The sequence below is a fragment of the Eretmochelys imbricata genome, chromosome 1 (genome assembly GCF_965152235.1).
Source record: "Eretmochelys imbricata isolate rEreImb1 chromosome 1, rEreImb1.hap1, whole genome shotgun sequence".
NCBI lineage: Eukaryota > Metazoa > Chordata > Testudines > Cheloniidae > Eretmochelys > Eretmochelys imbricata.
Window position 1 is genome coordinate 32,748,548 of NC_135572.1, and position 21,136 is coordinate 32,769,683.

At 41.2% G+C, this 21,136-nt stretch overlaps 1 protein-coding gene across 1 annotated transcript in view; it reads left to right on the top strand.

The window, feature by feature from the left end:
- Window positions 1–21,136, top strand: part of CNTN5 (contactin 5) — a 544,075-nt gene that overhangs the window by 459,564 nt on the left and 63,375 nt on the right. The window contains exon 14 of the mRNA XM_077805582.1: window positions 3,190–3,310. Within this exon, the coding sequence (XP_077661708.1) occupies window positions 3,190–3,310 (121 nt within the window). The remainder of the gene's footprint in view (window positions 1–3,189; window positions 3,311–21,136) is intronic.

Consider the following 21,136-nt stretch of genomic DNA (forward strand, 5'->3'; position numbering starts at 1 on the left):
CCTTCTGACACTTTCCGGTCCACTGAACAGCATTTGGCTGTTTCTTTTTGGTTAGGTCTGTCAGTGGGGCAGCGATTTGGCTGTAGTGCGGTACAAATCGTCTGTAATAACCGGCCAAGCCTAAGAAGGATTGAACCTGTTTCTTTGACTTTGGGACAGGCCACTTTTGGATAGCATCCACTTTGGCCTGTAGGGGGCTGATAGTTCCTTGACCCACCTGGTGTCCAAGGTAAGTCACTCTGTTTAGGCCTATTTGACACTTCTTAGCCTTAACAGTTAGTCCTGCCTCCCTTATGCGCTCAAGGACTTTTTGTAGATGTTCCAGGTGGTCTGCCCAGGAATCCGAAAATATGGCCACGTCGTCAAGGTAGGTGACTGCATATTCTCCTAATCCCGCTAGGAGACCATCTACAAGTCTTTGGAAAGTGGCGGGTGCATTTCGCAGCCCAAAAGGGAGTACATTAAATTCATACAGCCCGAGATGTGTGATGAAGGCTGACCTTTCCTTGGCAGATTCATCTAGCGGTACCTGCCAGTACCCCCTGGTTAAGTCCAAGGTAGAGATGAACTGGGCCCGTCCCAGTTTCTCTAATAGTTCATCTGTGCGGGGCATTGGATAGTTGTCTGGGCGAGTTACAGCATTTAGCTTACGGTAGTCCACGCAAAAACGTATTTCCCCATCTGGTTTGGGAACTAGAACCACTGGAGATGCCCATGCACTTTCAGAGGGGCGGATTACACCCATCTGTAACATATCCTGGATCTCCCGTTCTATAGCAGTTTTAGCTTGAGGAGACACCCGGTAAGGTTGGACCCTAATTGGGTGAGCATTACCTGTGTCAATGGAGTGGTATGCCCGTTCAGTCAGTCCTGGGGTGGCTGAGAACGTTGGCGCGTAGCTAGTGCACAGCTCCTGGATCTGCTGTCGCTGCATACGCCCAAGGGTCATGGAGAGGTTCACCTCTTCCACACCACCAGCACTTTTCCCTTCGTAGTAGACACCTTCGGGCCACTCAGCATCGTCTCCTCCGTGGGCTGTAAACTGACAAACCTTTAATTCTCTGGAATAAAAGGGCTTTAGAGAATTAATATGGTACACCTTAGGCTTTCGTTTGGAGGTGGGGAATGCTATGAGATAATTAACAGCTCCCAGGCGCTCCTGGACCATGAATGGCCCTTCCCACGATGCTTCCATTTTATGGGCCTGGAGCGCCCTTAAGACCATGACCTGGTCTCCTACTTTGAAGGAACGCTCTCTGGCATGTTTATCATACCAGGCTTTTTGCTCTTTTTGAGCATCCTGTAAGTTTTCTCTCGCAAGGGCTAAAGAGGTTCGGAGCGTGTTTTGTAGGTTGGTTACAAAGTCCAGAATGTTAGTTCCTGGAGAAGGTGTAAATCCCTCCCATTGCTGCTTCACCAACTGCAATGGCCCCTTAACCTCACGGCCATATACAAGTTCAAATGGGGAAAACCCTAAACTGGGATGTGGTACAGCTCTGTAGGCAAAGAGCAACTGCTGCAATACTAGGTCCCAATCATTGGAGTGCTCATTTACGAATTTATGTATCATGGCCCCCAAAGTTCCATTAAACTTCTCCACCATGCCATTTGTTTGATGGTGGTAAGGAGTGGCAACCAAGTGATTTACCCCATGAGCTTCCCAAAGGTTTTTCATAGTTCCTGCCAGGAAATTAGTCCCTGCATCTGTGAGGATGTCGGAGGGCCAACCTACCCTGGCAAAAATGTCTGCTAGTGCCTGGCACACACTTTTAGCCCTGGTGTTGCTTAGAGCTACTGCTTCCGGCCATCGGGTGGCAAAATCCATGAAAGTCAGTATGTACTGCTTTCCTCTGGGTGTCTTTTTCGGAAAAGGACCCAGAATATCCACAGCTACTCGCTGAAATGGAACTTCAATGATGGGGAGTGGCTGGAGAGGGGCTTTGACCTGGTCTTGGGGTTTTCCCACTCTTTGGCACACCTCACAAGACTGGACATAGGTAGAAACATCCTTGCCCATTCCCTCCCAGTGGAATGACCCCCCCAAAACGGTCTTTGGTCCTGTTCACCCCAGCATGGCCACTAGCGTGATCGTGGGCTAAGCTCAAGAGCTTGGCCCAGTATTTAGTTGGAACTACCAACTGTCTCTGAGGATGCCAGTCTTCCTGGTGTCCACCAGAAAGAGTTTCCTTGTATAAAAGTCCTCTTTCTACAACAAACCTGGATCGATTAGAAGAGCTGGTATGCTGGCCTCCTGATATGGGTGACTTTCCCCCAAAGAGAATATCCCTTCCCCAAGCTGAGAAGCAAAGAAACAGTGTTAAGTCATTAATGTGTAGAGGTCTGATTTCTAATGCCTACTGAAGCCAATGGAACAGCTCCTATCTACTTCAACAGACTTTGGGTGTGGCTGTGGTCTGGTGCATCCAGAAGCCTAGAACAATCACTTGAATTTATTAAATAACATTGCAATTCTCAGACACAGCTATTTATACTTCAAAGGGCAGTTGTACCGGCATCTTCTTGCCCTTTTCCAGTCACAGTTAGTGAGCACACTGATCACTGTTGACCTCAACCCTAATGAGCAAAAGCTGGGACTCCCACTACTCCATGTTCTTTATTTACTGACATCAGAGGAGTGCACATTTCAGCTGGAAGTACATACAAATTCTAAAGGGGCGGGGTGGGAGACAGGGAATCTCTTGCATTGTCTTATTCAAGATTTTGTTAATTTTCCCCTACTGACCTAAATATTAATCATCACTAAACTTTTCCAGCTAACTTGGTCTCCTTCCAAAACAGCCAGCAACTGCAATTAATGCCATTGCTCAGGCCAGAGAGTTTTGGTTTAGTTAATAAATTTGCTATTTATTGTCCATTTGGAAAGCATTTCTCTCTGCATGCAAGCATGCGTGGGTAATTATTTCTTAAGCAATGTAAAGGTTTTTCTTTAGTTATTTACTAAGTATATTTCAAATAAAAAATCCTGCCCTTTAATCTCTGTTGATAATTTTATTAAAAGCACTTCCCCCTGCATTCCTTAAAACAGGGAGTTAGTATTCTGAAAATTATTTTAATATAAACTGCAAAACCTGCAAAGGGGACTTTGCCACAATATGCAAAGTGCCTATAAACCACCTTGAATGGGGCAGATCTGAAACATTTTAAACTTGTACTTCATCCCTCTTTCAGCAAGCATCCTCTGCAGATTTAATGATCAGGAACATCCTTCTGATGCATGCTGGGAGATATGGCTGCAGGATACAGACCACAGCAGACAGTGTGTCAGATGAGGCAGAACTTCTTGTTAGGGGTGAGTATATTAAGTCTCAGGTTTCAGAGTAACAGCCGTGTTAGTCTGTATTCGCAAAAAGAAAAGGAGGACTTGTGGCACCTTAGAGACTAACCAATTTATTTGAGCATAAGCTTTCGTGAGCTACAGCTCACTTCATCGGATGCATACTTCCAGGAGCATCAGATGAGCATCTGACAAGGTCCCGCTCCCTCCTCATGTCCAGGCCACCTGGCCAGTGGCTTGGCATGAGCCACTCTAAGGCTCTATGCATCCGATGAAGTGAGCTGTAGCTCACAAAAACTTATGCTCAAATAAATTGGTTAGTCTCTAAGGTGCCACAAGTCCTCCTTTTCTTTATGTTAAGTCTGAAGACATGATCAACATAAATGATCATACAACTGAATTTAAATGCATGGAGTTTGAGCATATCAGTGCTGTACATTATACTTAGATTTTACAATACTGATGTCATTTTTGCTTAATGTTTTTGTCTTTGAAAAAGCTGTGTGGTAGACCAGTCTGCAAAACAGGCGTGACTGACAATGGCAATTGGTAAATGGACCCTCAGTTCTTAAAAGATGTAATAGCTTAAAAAGCATATTGAATTTTTTGAAAAATAATTCAATTCTGTGTGAGGTAAATGATTTTTTTTCATTTGTTATTATAAATGTTATCTAAAATTGAAGCCGTTCGCTCAGGTTTAATGGTCAGGAAATATTAGCTCAGTTCCTAACCTGGGGGGACTGCTCTGTTTGTAGTATAATGAAAGGTATGAGCAATTATTGGAAAGAAATCCAAAATCTTAATATTTTTGAATATATGAGTGAAACTTTGCCTTACAGAGATCACATTGGCAACTTGCTAGGAGCTGGCAGATGCAATTAGGGTTCAACCCTGCAAGCTGCTGAGCACCACATGAGAGGTGCTGAGTGCCCCTAGTTCCCATTGACACAAGTGAGAATTTAGAGTTCTGAACACCACTCAAGAAAAAATGCTCAGGGCTTTGCAGGATCAGCGGGGCCTCCAACTAACACAAAGTGAAGCAGAGCTTAGTCACTTCATTTGCAATATGTCTTCCTTGCTGACTTCAGATCATACAGTCTTAGAAATGGAGGGCTGGAAGGGACATCAAGAACACCATACGAAGTTCCATCTTGATCAATGCATGATGGCACCTGTAGTCTCATGTGTCCCCCACATTTGCATTAGAATGTGGGAGTCTGCACTGTAGAACTCCTTATGTCTCATTTAGGCAGCAGGCGTCACGCTGGCCATGCTTGTTATATGGTATGCTAAATTTTAAAATATAATACACTGTGGGATATTTTATTAGCATGTAGGAAACCCCAAATAAAAAATATAAGACGACTAGAGAAGATTTTAAAAAAGTAAAATCCTTTTAGCTTATTCCACCACTTGTTCAGGCTTGATTTTTTTTTTTCTATCTGTCATTTGCATGGAGAAAATATGCTCTGTGGAGAAGAAATGGTGTTTCTGGCAGAGTGTGAGGTTCTTTACTTATTTGATGGGAGGGGCTGTTAAATGTTTGCATGAACTCAAGGACTACAGGGCTTCTATTAACCTAACTTCCGTGAACGTCATTTCACCATTTGAAAGTTTCAAAAATTGCTCAACCTACTAGTACCTAGAATCCCACAGTCTTGCTTCTAAATTACACAGATCTGACCCCTGCTCCATAACCTCCTATGGTAAGCTAATTATTTCTCCCCCAGTGGGGTTCATTTTACATATGTGAATTTACTGTAGTTTGCTATAGAAAATGTTTCTCAGAATAGGAGGTCTGTATGTGAGAGTAATAAAAGCATTATCTGAGGTATTAGAAGGAATTGGATTCATGTGTCCCTAACTTTGTGATGAAATTAAAACTATGACATGAAATTAAAACATGATTCAGTTTCAAATATGCCATACTTACTATGTTCCATTATCCTTGTCTCTGAGGCTGGCAAATAAGAGGATAAAATCAGAATTATGTTTGTATCTGTTTTACAACTGGTTTACATTGTGTGTCTGTTTTTGTACTGATGTAAAGTTCTGCTTTCATTAAATTATGTGATTTGGTTAGTTTGTTCAAGAAGTGAATTTCCTATTAGATAGTTGTAATACTTATGCAAATAGCACAGAGCAGATTCTACAGTGTCAGCATTGCTTTTGCCAAGGGCTGGGTGATTTTTTTCTTTGTTTTTGGCCTTGCGGTAAATATTTAAAGCAGATTCCATGTAGTTGTCACTCGTTGTTTCTTCTTCAGCATTTTTCAAAAATTAATCCAAAATATTTAAGAGAATCTAAATATTTGTTTTCTTTTATACTGTTAAAAATTATTGTAATTCAGTCCCTGTGCCCCTCCCCAGCGTTTTTCTCTACATCGCTCAGTTTACAGTGGCACTCAGTGGTTTGCAACTTGATAGTCCCAGGTTGCAGTGTCATGGCAAGCTTCTCTTGGTTGAGTCCTTGAGAACACTGGACACTGATTCAGCAGAAGAGGTCAGCGGTGCAAGGTTACTCTGAAGACTTCCAGTTTGGGGTGTGGAGGAGGCTTGTCATGTGTCTAGGAAATTCCCTACCACTGTGCAGTTTTGTCAATGAAAGCCAAAAGAGTACTGCTATATAGTCCCTAGGTAGTATAACTTCTCAGGGATAGCTATGGTCTGTAGTTTAGATGTTATACTGTAAGGCTTGTCTGATCTTTTTTGACATATCATTGCTATTTTGACTGTGAATATGTGAGATTGTCTTCACTTACTGTACCCTCCATCTCCTCAGTAATACTTTTCACACACAGAGTAAGTTGAATCAAAATCACTTTACAGTTCCTTTTTTAGATATTCAAGGATATAACTGGTTGATTATTTGCAAGGGGACTACATTATGCTACTACTAATCAGATGTGTTGACTGTAAGTCAAAGGAAATTATTTTGACTCTTTATAATGAAGGAATAGAGGGACAACTGTACATTATCCTGCCCTCATCAGTTGGAGAAGAACAACACAAAGTCTTTGCAAATCCCAGTTGGTATCACACCTCAGATGTAACTCTTCAAAGACAGCCGTGTACCACCACATTCTCAGGCACGTGCCGTGTCTCAGAACATTGTATTGTATAGAAAACTTATAGTTCCTTTGTATATTGTGTTCACTATGGAATAATATGCACCAATCTCTGTCTAGCATATTCATTTGAACACAGTATGAGTAGTAAGGCTTACATTATTTTTCATTATTTATATAGTGCCTTCAGTATGTACTGCATTGTACAATGGAGGAAGTTTGCTAACAAAATAAATGGTTAGACAACTTGGGTTAGCTCTTTTGTGCCTGCAGAATGAACAGCGCAGGGCAAGTCTAAATACTTTTGCCTGTAATTGCATGGTTTGCACCTATAATTAGGTAAAGAAAGGTGCAAGTACTCAAATTTATGCACATCAATTTGTCAGATGCAAATAAGGAAGCTAATCTTCTGAAAATTTCCTACCATATGTGCAGGTTTTTAAAGGGTTGTGGGCCTTTTGCAAATAAAGTGTACTACCGTTTTGGGTGTTCACTGGATTTCATTTAGCATGAAATACACTTTTTTTATTGACATCTTTGTTAGTGACAAAACCATAATTTGAGTTTCCCTCACATACTCTTCAAAAATGTTGTTAAAAGTTTTCCACCAAAAGGCTGGCAAGAAGCAAGACTCTTATCCCTCGACATAGTTTCAACATTTGACACTTAAAGCTGAAGACTTTGATGGGTACTTTAGAAATCTGATTAAATATCACATAAGTAATACTAAGGCAACTTTCTATTTAGTCCATAATAGCCTCTCTTTCTCCCAAATACCTTTCTGTTCTGTCCCTTGTTGTTATTTATTCTCCTTTCTGTTTTATTTTTATTTTTTTTAAATATGGCAAAGAATGGTGATGTCATTACCTATAAACATTTTATTGACAGTGCCAGTGTTTGCCCTATGAATTAATGCACTCACCTTTCAGCTTAGAATTTAAAGCATTTAAATCCTATTATGATTTGCAAGTGAAAAACAGTTTAGTTGTTTCATCCTAGTGAATATTTGTCCTCAGAAAACTACTGCACAGTTTGACATAATTGAAGTGTCTGTGTTCAAATGGGGCTCAGCCACTGTAATGAAAGAAGACAAAACCAGAGGTGCTTTGGCAGAGTAACATGAAGAACTATGCACAGTTTCTCACCACACTGTTTGGTTGTAGGTAATGCTGCTCCTTAACTTGTGTAAGCATCAAATACCCTTTTCAGAAATTGGCCTAGAGGGTTCTCTGTCCCTTTGCATCACAAGAGAACCCTTTCTGTTGAACACCTGTGACAAAGATACAAGTTATAATCTTTTGCTTCCCACATACAAAATTCCATTTTGTGCCTAGATTTAATTCTTAAAGGTTTACAAAATGCATGACTTGAGTTATTGATTGCTTGTTCTAAATTTTGGCAAAACTTGATTGTGAATTCTAATAAATCTTTAGTGGTAAACTTGCTGTCATCAGGCCAAATTCTACTCTTGGATACATACACATGGCTCTCACTGTCATATTTCAAAGCTCTGTGCACTCATCTGAGGACAAAATTTTGACCACAGAGACCACGAATGTGCTGGTGCAGAAATCAATCAGCGGAATTACATGTGTGTGGAGGGTAATAAAAATATCCTCTACTCCTTCTAGATCTGACTGAATAGTGCAAAACAAGAATGGTGAACATGCATTCTGTTTCTGACTTTCACCATGTTCACACTTCTCTGGAAAAAGTGGTGCAAACAGGTGTTTCTCCACAGCAGTGTTTTCAGAGTAGCTGTTTGTCATGTAAACAAGGGTATTCACAGAGAAAAAAGATATGCCGAGGAAGTACTTGTCCGTGTTTGTAAAGTTTCAGTCATCCAGTCAAGGAGGAGACACTATTTTTGGTTTTTATCAATCAATGCGTATCATACCCCATTCTTGGTACTGATCCAGGAACAGTTTTCCCTTGCCTAATGCCCTCTCCGTTACAGATCTTTATTTTATTTGTATACATCTTCAGCTTCCTGTGATTTTCAACCAGCAAGGGATTGAAAAAGAAGAATTTTTCAACTTGGCTGGTTTTCCAGCTATAATTGGCACCACTGCGTGTCTCTGTACTTATTTTTCACAAAGAAGAGATTACAAAAACAGAAGGCTCTAATGCAGGATAAATATGCATGTCATGTTCTGACACTAATGATGTGATCACAAATGTTGTTACTATATACTCACGTACCAACCAGGAGGTTTACATTCTGCGGATGTCTCTGCTGATTCCTAGCCAGCGATGTGTTAGGTTCCCTCAAGACAATGCCTGGTTGGTAAGTTAATTTGTTTTCAAAGACTGTCTTCCACAAAGGTTTGTTGTGTTTTTAAGTTTCCATTATGTGATAGAAATTCCAAAACAATCTTTATTCATTTCTTATTACAGTGAATATCTCCATGATCTGCTACCTCCGTCAACCTTCAGTCTAACCAGCATTAAGTCATCAGCTAGCTCTATCATGGAAAGAACTGACATTGTAAAGCAAATACTTTTGTTGTCTTAATACTGCAGATCAGCATTGGTCCTGCCAGCCACATCTGGCAAAGGTAAATAGAATATTTTGCTTTGAGGAGGGGGAGGAAGTTTCTGGAACACTATAACAGCTACAGCACTAAACATAACTCCGTTTTACCAAAAAGACCTTCCAAAGCCACAATCCAGTTCCTAATTAATTGAAGTTTGTCTTTGACCTTGTTAGAATAAGGCCCAAATTAGGCCTCCTCTTCTACAAATAATAGTTTCTGTACATTCTTCTGTTCCCATTTTTTGTAGAGGAAACAATGCAGTTCCACTGTAAACAGCAGGGGTATGATTTGTTGGGGCTGCACAAGGGTGAAACATTTCCTGCATAGGATGGAACACATTTCTGGGTGATCTCCGCTTGCAGCCCCAGGACTGGGGATTACTCTGTTTTCCCCTTCTTCTTTGGGCTGATTGGGACTAGGGTTACAGTAGCAGCTTCAGGGCAACTCAGGGAGTTTTCCTGAATCAGTGCATTAAAGTGTATACAGTAGTTATCAATACGGAGCATATTATAATACAATGTTGCAGGGATTGAGACTTCACTTTTAAGCGTTTAGAAATAAGAGAAAAAGGATTTTCCTATAAATATTTATACCCAATATGGGAATATTGAAAGTAAAATTACAATTAAAATCTCATGTACAGTTTTAGGTCAGTTTTAATAGTTATTATGGTATTACACAATAATAATGTTCCAAGCTCACCACAGGAGGTTTAGCAAAGTAAGCTCACAAAATAAAAGGCTTTGTATGTATTTGTGAATGTATGTGTGTGTACACTAGCATAATCTAGAGGCTCAAATCAACATCACTGAATTATCTCCATTTTAACATTGATCTAGTTAATGAAAGCTTTTCTTAATCACAGAGAAAATACAGCAAGGTACCAGTCTCTTTGAATTATTCGTTTTCTTCTAGATGTTGTTAGTTTGGGTCATGATTTCTTTATTGTCAACACAAGGAATCAAAGAGTTATTAGCAAACTCCACTTGAAACACATAACCTGCATTGCCAGAGATGTTCTGTCACCTGAACCCTATCTGTAAATTAAAGCTCACATATTTCTCTTGCAAACTTGGATCATGGTATGTTAAACCCAAGCTAATAAGTGGAATCAATCGCACACCACTGAATTATGTGCTGTATTACAGACATCAGTAATCTATCCATCACATAGCACATCTGCTGCAAATGATCAAACCTCTTTTCAGATTGCTCTATATAAATGCTCCAGCTTCAATTTAACCTGCTGTCTCTTTCTCCAAACATGTCAGGTGGTATCTTCTATATTGTTCCAACAAGTTTGCTGTCAAAGCATGACAGGTATAATCTTTCAGTCTCTATGGAGCTTAAATAGTACATTAGAAGCAATACTCTGTAGCATTATGACTTAGATTACAAACTGTACAATCATATAACAAAGAAAAAGGCCACTAGTAGTTTGTAAAGATACTAAAATGACATATTACTAAGACACCTTTGTTCATAGGTAGCATTGTATAAAATACTAATTTTAGTGACCTGGAATTTCCTTTGCTCATGTCAAAAAATAAAAACAAAAGTATTCTTGTTCTTACCCTGCTTTCCCATTCCATTGATCAATTTGTCACACAAAACAATTATTTCAGTGCTTCTCTCTGGTCATGGTGTGGATTTGGGAAGAAGGTAGGGAGGTGAATAAGTTGGTTTACATGGAAGGCAGAGGACACTTTCAGGAGGAACTTTGGGTGTGGTCTCTGTGTGACCTCATCCCTAAAAAAAATGTTGTGAAGGGTGCCATTAGAGCTCCTATTTCCCCGATTCTCTGAGCCAAGGTGATGGCCACTAAGAACGCCATTTTCATAGACAGATGCATAAGCAAGCATGTGGCCAGGGGTTCAAAAGAAGACTTTCTAAGGCACTTGGAGACCAGGTTAAGGTTCCATGTTGGATGAGAACATCTGATTTGTGGAAAAAGGTGTCCCATACCTAGGGCCCTACCAAATTCACAGTCTATTTTGGTCAATTTCACAGTCATAGGACTTTTAAAATGGCAAATTTCATGATTTCAGCTGTTTAAATCTGAAATGTTATGGCGTGTGTTTGTAGGGGTCCTGACCCAAAAAGGATCTGTGGGAAGGTCGCAAGGTTATTGTGGGGGGGGGTTGTGGTACTGCTACCCTTACTTCTGCGCTTGTGCTGGCAGCGATGATCTGGAGCCCAGATCTGAAGACAGAGCAACTGCCAGCAGCAGCCCAGAAGTAAGGATGTCATGGTATGGTATTGTCATCCTTATTTCTGTGCTGCTGCCTGCAGAGCTGGGCCCTCGGTCAGCAGTCACCACTGTCTGGCCACCCAGCTCTGAAGGCAGCACCGCAGAAGTAAGGGTGGCACGGTATGGTATTGCCACCCTTACTTTTGCGCTGCTGCTGGCGGGACACTGCCTTCAGAACTGGGTCCTCAGCCAATGTCTGCCGCTCTCCAGCTGCCTAGCTCTGAAGGCAGTGCAGAAGTAAGGGTGGCAATACTATGACCCCCCCCCCCTAAAATAATCTTGCAACTTCCAATTTGAGAAACATTGGTCTCCCCCGTGAAATCTGTATAGTATAGGGTAAAAGCACACAAAAGACCAGATTTCACTGCGGGGGAGACTAGATTTCATGGCCCGTGTTGCGTTTTTCATGGCCGTGAATTTGGTAGGGCCCTACCCATGCCCTTGAGGAATCTTTTTGTTGTAGGATGAATGAATACGGAGTTGCTGTTCATCTTCTGATGAAAGGCATTTATGGCTGCAAGATGTACATTTACTGAACTTAGAGATAATTCTTGGTTTTAGATCTAGGTTGTAGTCTGTTACTAGTGTGAGGCTAGAGGATGTGGGGGTAACGTGTTTTGAGACACACCAGATTTGGAATCTTTTCCACTTCTGCACAAACATGTGACAAATCATTATTATTCTGCTATGTAGTAGCACCTCTTTCTCATTCTCTGAATGGAACATCTCTATGCTTTTGAACCATGACTTGGTGCTATAGAATCAACACAGAGGGAGAATGGAGGATGGAGACCCATTCTGAATCTGAGGTCACTCAACAAATACTTAAAGGCACGAATATTTAAAATGGTTACATTAGCTCCAATAATTCCATCTCTGAACTAGGGAGACTGATTCTTGGCCCTTAGACTACAAGATGCTTATTTTCATATTGCGATTCAACCATCTCAAAGGAGTTTCCTGAGATTCACTTTGGGTCAAGACCATTTTCAATACAGGGTGCTTCCATTCAGTCTATCATCCACATCCAGAGTGTTCTTGCTTTCTACCTGTGGCAGTGGTTCCTCTTTGCAAATTATGAATCATGACATGTCTATATCAAGATGACTGCCAGCTCAAGGCACAAATCTTCAATGACGTCCTATTAGCCACACAAAAGACTATAGATATATTAATGCAGTTGAGACTACAATTGAACACTCAAAAATCTACTCTAACTCCAGTGCAACATCTAAAATTCATAGGAGCCTATTTAGATGCAGTGAAAACCAAAGCCTTCCTCTCACTACATAGGTTCAACACCCTAATCATTTTAATTGACATTGTTCAGATCAGCCCCAAGACCCAGGCCAGAAATTGCCTTCCACTAACCTGACAGCAAACACCTTTGAATTAAGTCATGCAGGGTTCCACATGCATTGCCTTCAGGCATGACTCAAAGCAGTATACACACCAAACAGAGACAGATAAAACAACCTACCTCTGACAGTCAAAGACCATCTTGAATGGCAGAAAGATCTGCAGGATATCTGCACAGGGGTCCCATTCATGCAACCACCTCCAACATTGATACTGACAATAGACACATCCTTACTGTGCTGGGGAGCTCATCTAGACAATCACATGGTTCAAGGCAAATGGTCCCCCTTAGAATCAACACTACATATCAACCTATTGGAACTCAGAGCCATCTGGAATGATTGTTCACATTTCCTATCATTGATCAAGAGCAAACATATAAAAGTCACGTCAGACAACATAGCGTGTATATTCTACATAAACCACCAGGTAGGAGTGAGATCACCATCCCTTTGCGCAGAGACAGTGAAACTATGGAACTGGTGCATGGCAGCAGCATCTTGTCAGCAGTCTACCTGCCAGGTGTGCAGAATACCATAGCGTACACCCTCAGCAGGACATTCTAACAGGAACACAAATGTGAAGTGGAGCCTGTTGTTCTCCACAATGTATTTCAGCATTGGGGAATCCCCAAAGTAGACTTATTTGCCATGACCAAAACCAAAATATGCTCCCAGTACTGCTCCAGATGCCTTCCTCGTTCACTGCAATACAGGTCTCATTTACGCCTTTCCTCTGATTCCTCTCATATCAAAGGTCCTGCTCCGGCTAAGAAATAGTAGCTCTAATGGCACACCCACCCTTCACGATGTTTTTTTAGGGATAAGGTCTCACAGAGACCACCCAAAATTCCTCCTGAAAGTATCCTCTGCCTTCCACATAAACCAACGTATTCACCTCCCTACTTTCTTCCAAAGGCCACATCATGACCAGAGAAAAGCAATATTACCTACACTCAATGTCAGGAGAGCTTTGGCATTCTATTTGGGTAGAACAAAAATTTTCAGAAAAATCTTCTAAACTATTGCTTTCAATTGCAGAGAGGTCTAACGTATCCTCAGTCTCTAAACAAAGATGCTCTGGATAGATATCAAACTGCATTACCTATTATTATTGTACCCACAATCTTCAACCTCCATCTGGAGTTCAATTCCATGAGATCTGTTTCCAATTCTGTAGCCTTCATCAAAAACATTCCCATCACAGAAATATGCAGAACAGCAACTTAGGCAGCTGATCATACTTTTGTGGGACATTATGCTATCACCTATAACTCAGCATCAGATGCTATGTTTGGATTCACGGTATTCTCATCAGTACTAGCTAGACTCAATGCCAAAGCCCCACCCCTCCATCAGGGCTCCTGCTGTAGAGTCACCTATAGTGGAGCGCCCATAGGGACACTACTTGAAGAAGAAGAGGTTACTCACCTTGTGCAGTAACTGTGGTTCTTTGAGATGTGTGTCCTTATGGGTGCTCCATAACCCACCCTCTTTGCCTCTGCTTTGGAGCTTTTAATAAGGGTCTCTGTGGTAGAGAAGAAACTAAGGACAGTTCACCCGTGCAGCGCTAGGTAGCCTTGAGGCAAGCCTAAAATCTCCAATCTGAGGCTCAGAGACATGGATACACCTACAGTGGAGCAGCCATAGGGACACAGTAGGTGATTAACATCTTCAGTGCTTCTGGAAATTCAGATTTTTGTTTTAGGAGCAACTTCAAAGAAAACCATCATGAATGAATGGGTCACTCCAGCACTATGGTTTCTGAGAATTCACAGCATTCATTTGGTCTTGTTATCTCCAGTGGTATATTGATGATTTCAACTCAGAGATTTAGGTAGCCTTTGATACTAAGAGTTTCGGGGAATAGTTTTAAATTAGTTGCTGAATTTTTGTTATCTCTTTGAATAATGCAGAGTGTTTATAATTTTTTGTTGTTCTTGTTACAGATGTGAATGGACCACATGCCTTTCCCAGAAAAGAAAAATCTGTGGCCACAGTCTCCTGGAGTTACTTAAATATACTGTGTACGCACTATGGGAAACTTGCTAGCATATATGTATCCATTACAAATACTTTTGACCAAACAATTATTAGTAATACAGGCATGACAGGAACCATACTTTGTAAGAAACAAAAAGTCAGCTTTCAGCACAGTGAGTAATGTGTTCTGTATGGCCATAAACAGAAAGCTGGTCAACACAGCTTGTATGCCTACCCTAAGTAAAATTATCAAAAGGCTATGTGGAAGCTGAAAGAGCTTTACAATGAGTATAGAGAAATACAATAGAGCAGGGGCGGGCAAACTTTTTGGCCTGAAGGCCACATCAGGTTTCAGAAATTGTATGGAGGGCCGGTTAGGGGAGGCTGTGCCTCCCCAAACAGCCAGGCATGGCACAGCCCCCGCCTCCTATCTGACCCCCCCGCAGGTTCTCACCCCAATGGCCCCCCCAGACTCCTGCCCCCTCCACCACCCCCCACTCCCTGTCCCCTGACCATCCCCGGAACCCCCACCCCTGACTGCCTCCTGCCACCCCATCCAACCCCCCTCCTTCCTGACTGCCCCTCAGGGACCCCTACCCCCATTCAACTCCCCTCATTCCCCACCCTCTGACCGCCCCAACCCCTATCCACACCCCCGCCCCCCAAACTCCTCTGCCCTCTTTCCAACCCCCATCCCCCGCTCCCTGCCCCCTTAGCACGCTGCCTGGAGCATCGGTGGCTGGCGGCGCGGCTGCACCAGGATGGGCAGCCGCACCGCCCGGGTGCAGCCAGCTGTGCACCACGTAGCACAGAGCACCGGGTCAGGCCTGGCTCTTCAGCTGCGCTGCCCCTGGAGCTCACAGCCCCGCCGCCCAGAGCATTGGGCCTACGGTGCAGTGAGCTGAGGCTGCGGGGGAGGGGGGAACAGCAGGGGAGGAGCCAGGGACTAGCCTCCCCAGCCAGGAGCTCAGGGGCCGGATGTGGCCCGTGGGCTGTAGTTTGCCCACCTCTGCAATAGAGTAAAAGGATGAAATACAATAAAGGATGAAAGTCTTTGTGACTACAAAATGTGGCTTTAGAAGTACACGTTAAAGTTAAAGTACACATTAAAGTACCAATATAAGCAAGAAATCCACTTCCATAATATGTTGGTGTAGAAGTAATATTGTATGTGTTGTCTCTGAACCTTGCTGACCTAGAGAGTATATAATGTAAGAGCTGTTAGTCAACTTGACTATATTGCCAGTAAAACTTACAGACAAGTGTTTGGGTTTAAAGGCCATTACCCACAGCTATTGAATGTAACAGAAATTTTAGTTTAGTAAGTTCACATTGAAACTATAGTAAAGGCTATTAAGACACCTATAAACCCAAACCACAGGCCCAAATAATTGGATTTTTGATCCACCTTGCCACAAACTCAAAAAACATAACTTCTCCCAGGGTGCTTGATCTTGCCTGTTAAGAGACTACCATGTACCTCTACTAGACCAGAAGGCTTGTCCACATGCTTTTGTTTCCAACTCCTTTAAACCCACCTGCTTCCAGCACATATCTACATTTTAGGAACAGGGGGCCAAGACAACCCAGCATCTAGCACAAAGGATTCCTTCCCAGTAAGTTGTGGAAAATGAAAAAAGAAACAGTTAATTTTATTTTAAAAAATGTTGCCTATAGGCCACACCCCCAGCATAGTGTTTCAGAAGTCTAGAGCATGCTATAGGCACATTAAAATGTATTAGGTCCTTAATCATACGTTTTCTTGATTTTAAGGTCTTGGATCTTGCAAATGATGTGGTAATTACAAGATGAGTCAAAATCTGTTTTAGAAGGAGACTCTGGTTACAACTTTAACCATAGAGAGACTACTGTGTCTCCTTAATAAATGGCTCACACTTGTACAACCAAGACAAAAAATTGGGACATCTAGCTTTAAAAACACAAGCCTATTCCATATGCAGTAAAGGAGGGAAGGTCCTTGTTAGCTATCAGCTAAACAAACATCCTTATGTTTTGTCTAAGCTGCCACTTTACAGTAGAGGGCATGCTTCTTGAAAAATATATGATGAAGTTCACCCATGCAAAAGGAGCAGAACAAGGTATATGCACTGATTAACACCTGCTCTAAGGGTTTAATTTGGAAGTTAGTGACTTTGTTCTAATCCTCAGCATTCAGGTGAATTGCATCCATAGTGCCCAATCCAGCGCACACTGAACTCAGTGACACAAAAAGCCTCCCATTGACTAAAATAAGAGAAAGATCCAGAAATATATACAGCAAAAATAATTAACTTTGCTTTATTACCATGGGTTTTCTTCAAATATAGCTGATCCATGACTTAATAAGGAGCTTTTACTTTATGGAAGGTTTGAAGGAGTAGTGACAAGCCATTTCTGAGCTGGAGGGAGAGGGAAAAACTAGACAAACATTAAAATTACAAAGCAGGCTAATTGTAAACAACAGTTTTGTGGCTTTTTGTCTCCAAATTTCTACTTTGTCTTCAGAATCAATCTGGAAATTTTCAAGCCAAACCAATTTTCCAAACCAAAATAATAAAACAGCATTTTGTGTGGCAACTTCAACTCAGAGGAGGTTACCACCTTTGCCTAATAAATGAGGGTCTTCAGTTCCAAAGCTTAGGCAACTGCGTACTAGCTCAACATCTCTTGATCTTGAAATAGCACTGTGTGGGGAGAGAAAGTTGGAAATAATTGCTGCTGACGAGACAGAAGCACATGTAAACTCACTAGCAACCCTTTTTACCTCCCAGGCTTAAACTGCAGGTCCACCAGGGGCATTGGCAGGTTTGAAACAGCCCAATTCCCAAATACCCCACTGTGCAACAAGACTTGGTCATTCTTCAGCTGGATTTACTGTACACTTGGCTCTTCTCTTCCTGATTTTGCCTTTCCCCTTAGTCTAAACAAAATGCAGGAGCTAAATTCCTCTTCCTGTCAGGATCCTCTGAAGCATATCACTACTCTTTTGAAATCCCATCATTAGCTATCTGTCTCCTGTCAAGCTCCTTATTCTCACCTTCAAAACTCAACAGATTCTGATCTCACCTACATCTCTATTCTCATTGCCCTCCATCTTCTTCTTGGTCCTGTTGGTGCTCCTGTTACTTTTTACTTACTGGTACCTTCTTTCATGCTGTCTCCCTTTACTAGTCTTGCTCTTCTAAGTCAGCTTCTTGTCCTTTCTCTTTAACCCCTAAAGATCTGTTCCTTCAAATCCCTCCTGGAAGTCCACTTCTTCCTCAGAATATTTCCAACCATGTTCTCCACACTTTTCCCTTACCGAACCATTGTCCTGTGTCTTGTTTCTATTTGTTTTGTCCAGCCTTTGCTGCAAGGTCATCAGGAAAAGGGCCATGTAAATGAATGGTGCTATTTTAGTACATTTTATTAACAATAAGAGCAATAGAATGAGATAGTGGTAGAAGTTATGAGTAGCCTCGATTTACCCATGCAGGAGATAAGAATTATGCAGATCAGCCTTTAGTAAAGTACAGGCTATGAGAAATTAATGTGCTGCTTCCTTTCACTACGTAGCAGAAAAGCAGGTTTTGTCTAGGGATTCAACAGAAAGGGCAATGCTTAACAGAATTACTAAGACACTGTAATTGGTAATGGCATTTCAAGAAATCCCATATTAACATCAGACAGCAGTCGGAACTCTAAAGAACCTCACTAGATGATGGATAGAACAATTTCTGAAGTTAAAAAAAAAAACCTCATAACAGGTTTTCCAAAATACAATCTCTTTTGCCGTAAAATAAAAGAAAGTTCTTTAACTAAACTGAGGAGTTGCTTTCCCAGAAGATAATCCACCAATATCCTTTATGCTGGGTTTCTATTGATTCTGTAACTGCATAACTGGATGTTCCACACCAAGCAGGCTTCCCTACAAAGCTGCAACTATATTGCATTTATATCTAGTCACTTTCTGAGCAGAGTTTAGAGAGGAGCATATGACTTGCTTTTTTCCCCTAAATTGGCTATTTTAAATGTTTTTAAAAAGTTTCAGAAATCCTGAACAATAATATAGCCCTTGGGTGAAAAGTATCTTTAACCTAAGCATCTGGCTGACACTATAAATGGTTACAGCTGAGCATAAAATTTAATGGCATTTCCACAAAATGAGTAACATCTGCATGGCACTCAGGTCTTGGGCTAACTGTCATCCATTTGTCATCACCAAAACTTTTGTCCCTTATTAATGTCCTTTCAAAAGTGCCTGATGTTGGAAATGGAAATGCTTTTTAACAGTCCTCCTGGAGACAGTGTGAGACTACACACTCCAGAAAGTTTAAGGAGCCATTGTCATGACTATGAATGATTTAGAAGGTATTGAAACCATAAGAGAACTTGGGCAACAAAATGTATTGAGAATTTAACATGTGACATTGACATAACTAAATTTCTACCAATTTCATGTAATGAAAAGCATGTTATTATTAATTATTATTATTATTATAATACAGTGGTTGGAAACTCACTCTCTCCATAAACATATGAAGTCTTTAGAGAAAATGATATCACAAAGGACCTGTAATGTTGCTTAAGATTAGGGATTAGGCACTATAACACTGTGCCCAGAGCTCCAGCTTCTGGAGTCACGTGATTACATTAAAATTGGTGCGTTTATTAAAAATAAAAAGTTTCTAGTCAGTATGATTGCAAGGTAAACTCAAAAATGATGTCTGCCTGAGTCTTCAAATAGATTAAAGCAATTGCTGGGGAAGGGGATGGACTCACCCCCATTCATCTCAATTGTTAATTCCAAGATCAACACCAACACAGCAGGGGACTCTGTGTATAGCAGGAGAAGAGTGCAGTGGGTCCTGCCCACTTAAGCAGATACATGCCCAGCTGCTGGGGTAAGTACTTAGGTACACTCTTGCTGCCATCTTGTCTCCCTAGAAGGAGACCAGAGCCCACCCCTACCACTGCCCCATGAGACCTTGTATTATGGTGTGTCTAGGGCCCCACAATTGCCTTAGTCCAGCCCTGTTTATGGTTAGAGAGAGAACGAGTTTTTGAGCAGCAAAATGTTCAAAGGGAAAATGCTATGTGAAGCACTGAGTCCAAAGGCTGGGCTTGGCAGTGAGTATAAGGGCAGGGGAGGGAATCCGAGGATGTGGAGTATCTGGTGTGGAGTGACTATGCCTTAGTCTGCCTATATGTTTAATGGATATAATTACAGCTTCGCAGTGAAGTGGTGGGACTGAACTATGGAAAAGTCCTGACTGTAATTATTTTGTCATAATTCATACAAGTATTATTTTGTTGAAGGGAATATCAGAGGGACTGTAAAGTCCAGTGATACTAGCTGGTTTGTGGTTGTAATATACCACACCTGGTGAGGCGAGACTCACAGCTACAACATTTTCCAGACCTTTTAAAGTCCTTTTAACGTTCCTCTTGTGCTCTTGCTTTCATCATTCTGGGTGTAACTTGAAGTTTCTCCATGTGCTACTGAAGGACTCCAGTCACCTATTGTGTTGGCTCTGAATTCTCTGAAGTGTCCAGTTAACTCGTTTATTTTTCCTTTGCAATAAGATATTGCGCAATATCTACATATATATTTTTACACATTAGGATTCAAGGCAAAATTATATACCTTACAATGTCAAATGCCCAGATAATTTAATACGTGATACTACGGGATTACCATAGCTTGTTTTCTAAAGTTTCATTTAAATGATACAGTTTCCATGTATTTCATTATCACAAATATTTTGTAATATAACTTATTTCAGAGAGAAATATTTCAGAGGGAAGAGAAGACTATGCAGTTTATTACTATTTGCACTGAAATTCAAAACAACCTAGAGTTCATCAGTTTAACCCCCAAATCCACTTGGTACCAGGTATTCCCTGACTTTCCCATTAACTTTGATCAGAGTTGCTAGCATCAGTTCAAGCATGGGTTCATTATTGCCATCTGAAGGGCCAAAAGAAGCCAATATATGCTTATGATTACATACATACTGATAGAAAATCTTGGCACAAGACTGGCTATAACATAGGTTACTTCTTTTTACATTCAATGAAATTAAAAGGTGGGAAATTCAAAACCAGTAGAAGGAAATGCCTTTGCACACAACATGTAATTAAACTGTGGGATGTATTGCCACAGAAAGTTGTTGAAACCAAGAATTTGAGATTCAGAATGATATTTATGTGGATATCAAGAATATTCAGATGTGTCATAATTATGAGAACATTTTCTGAAGGAATCTTAAATCTTGTGCTTCAGGGTTTAAGCCAATCTCTAAGAGGCCAGGATAAGATTTATTTTGGGGTCAGATTATTCCACGTTTGCGTACTCATAGAGTAATAGAGTTTAAGGCAAAAAGGACCACCAGATCACCTAGTCTGACTTGTATATTGCAGACCACCGACACCACCCAGAACCTGCATAATAAACCTAACCTTACTGTGGGGTTCATGCCCCTTCCTGCTTCTCACCACTGCTGGAGAGTGGATACTGATCCTTTATGGTAGTTAATATGTTCTCAGAGTCCAGTAACACTGAGGTCTGTTAGCAACTGGAGAAGACGTGGGGTGTTCATATCTATGTTTTTGGTTCTGACTCATCTCTGTTAGCAATCTTAATTAATCAAATAACATATGCAG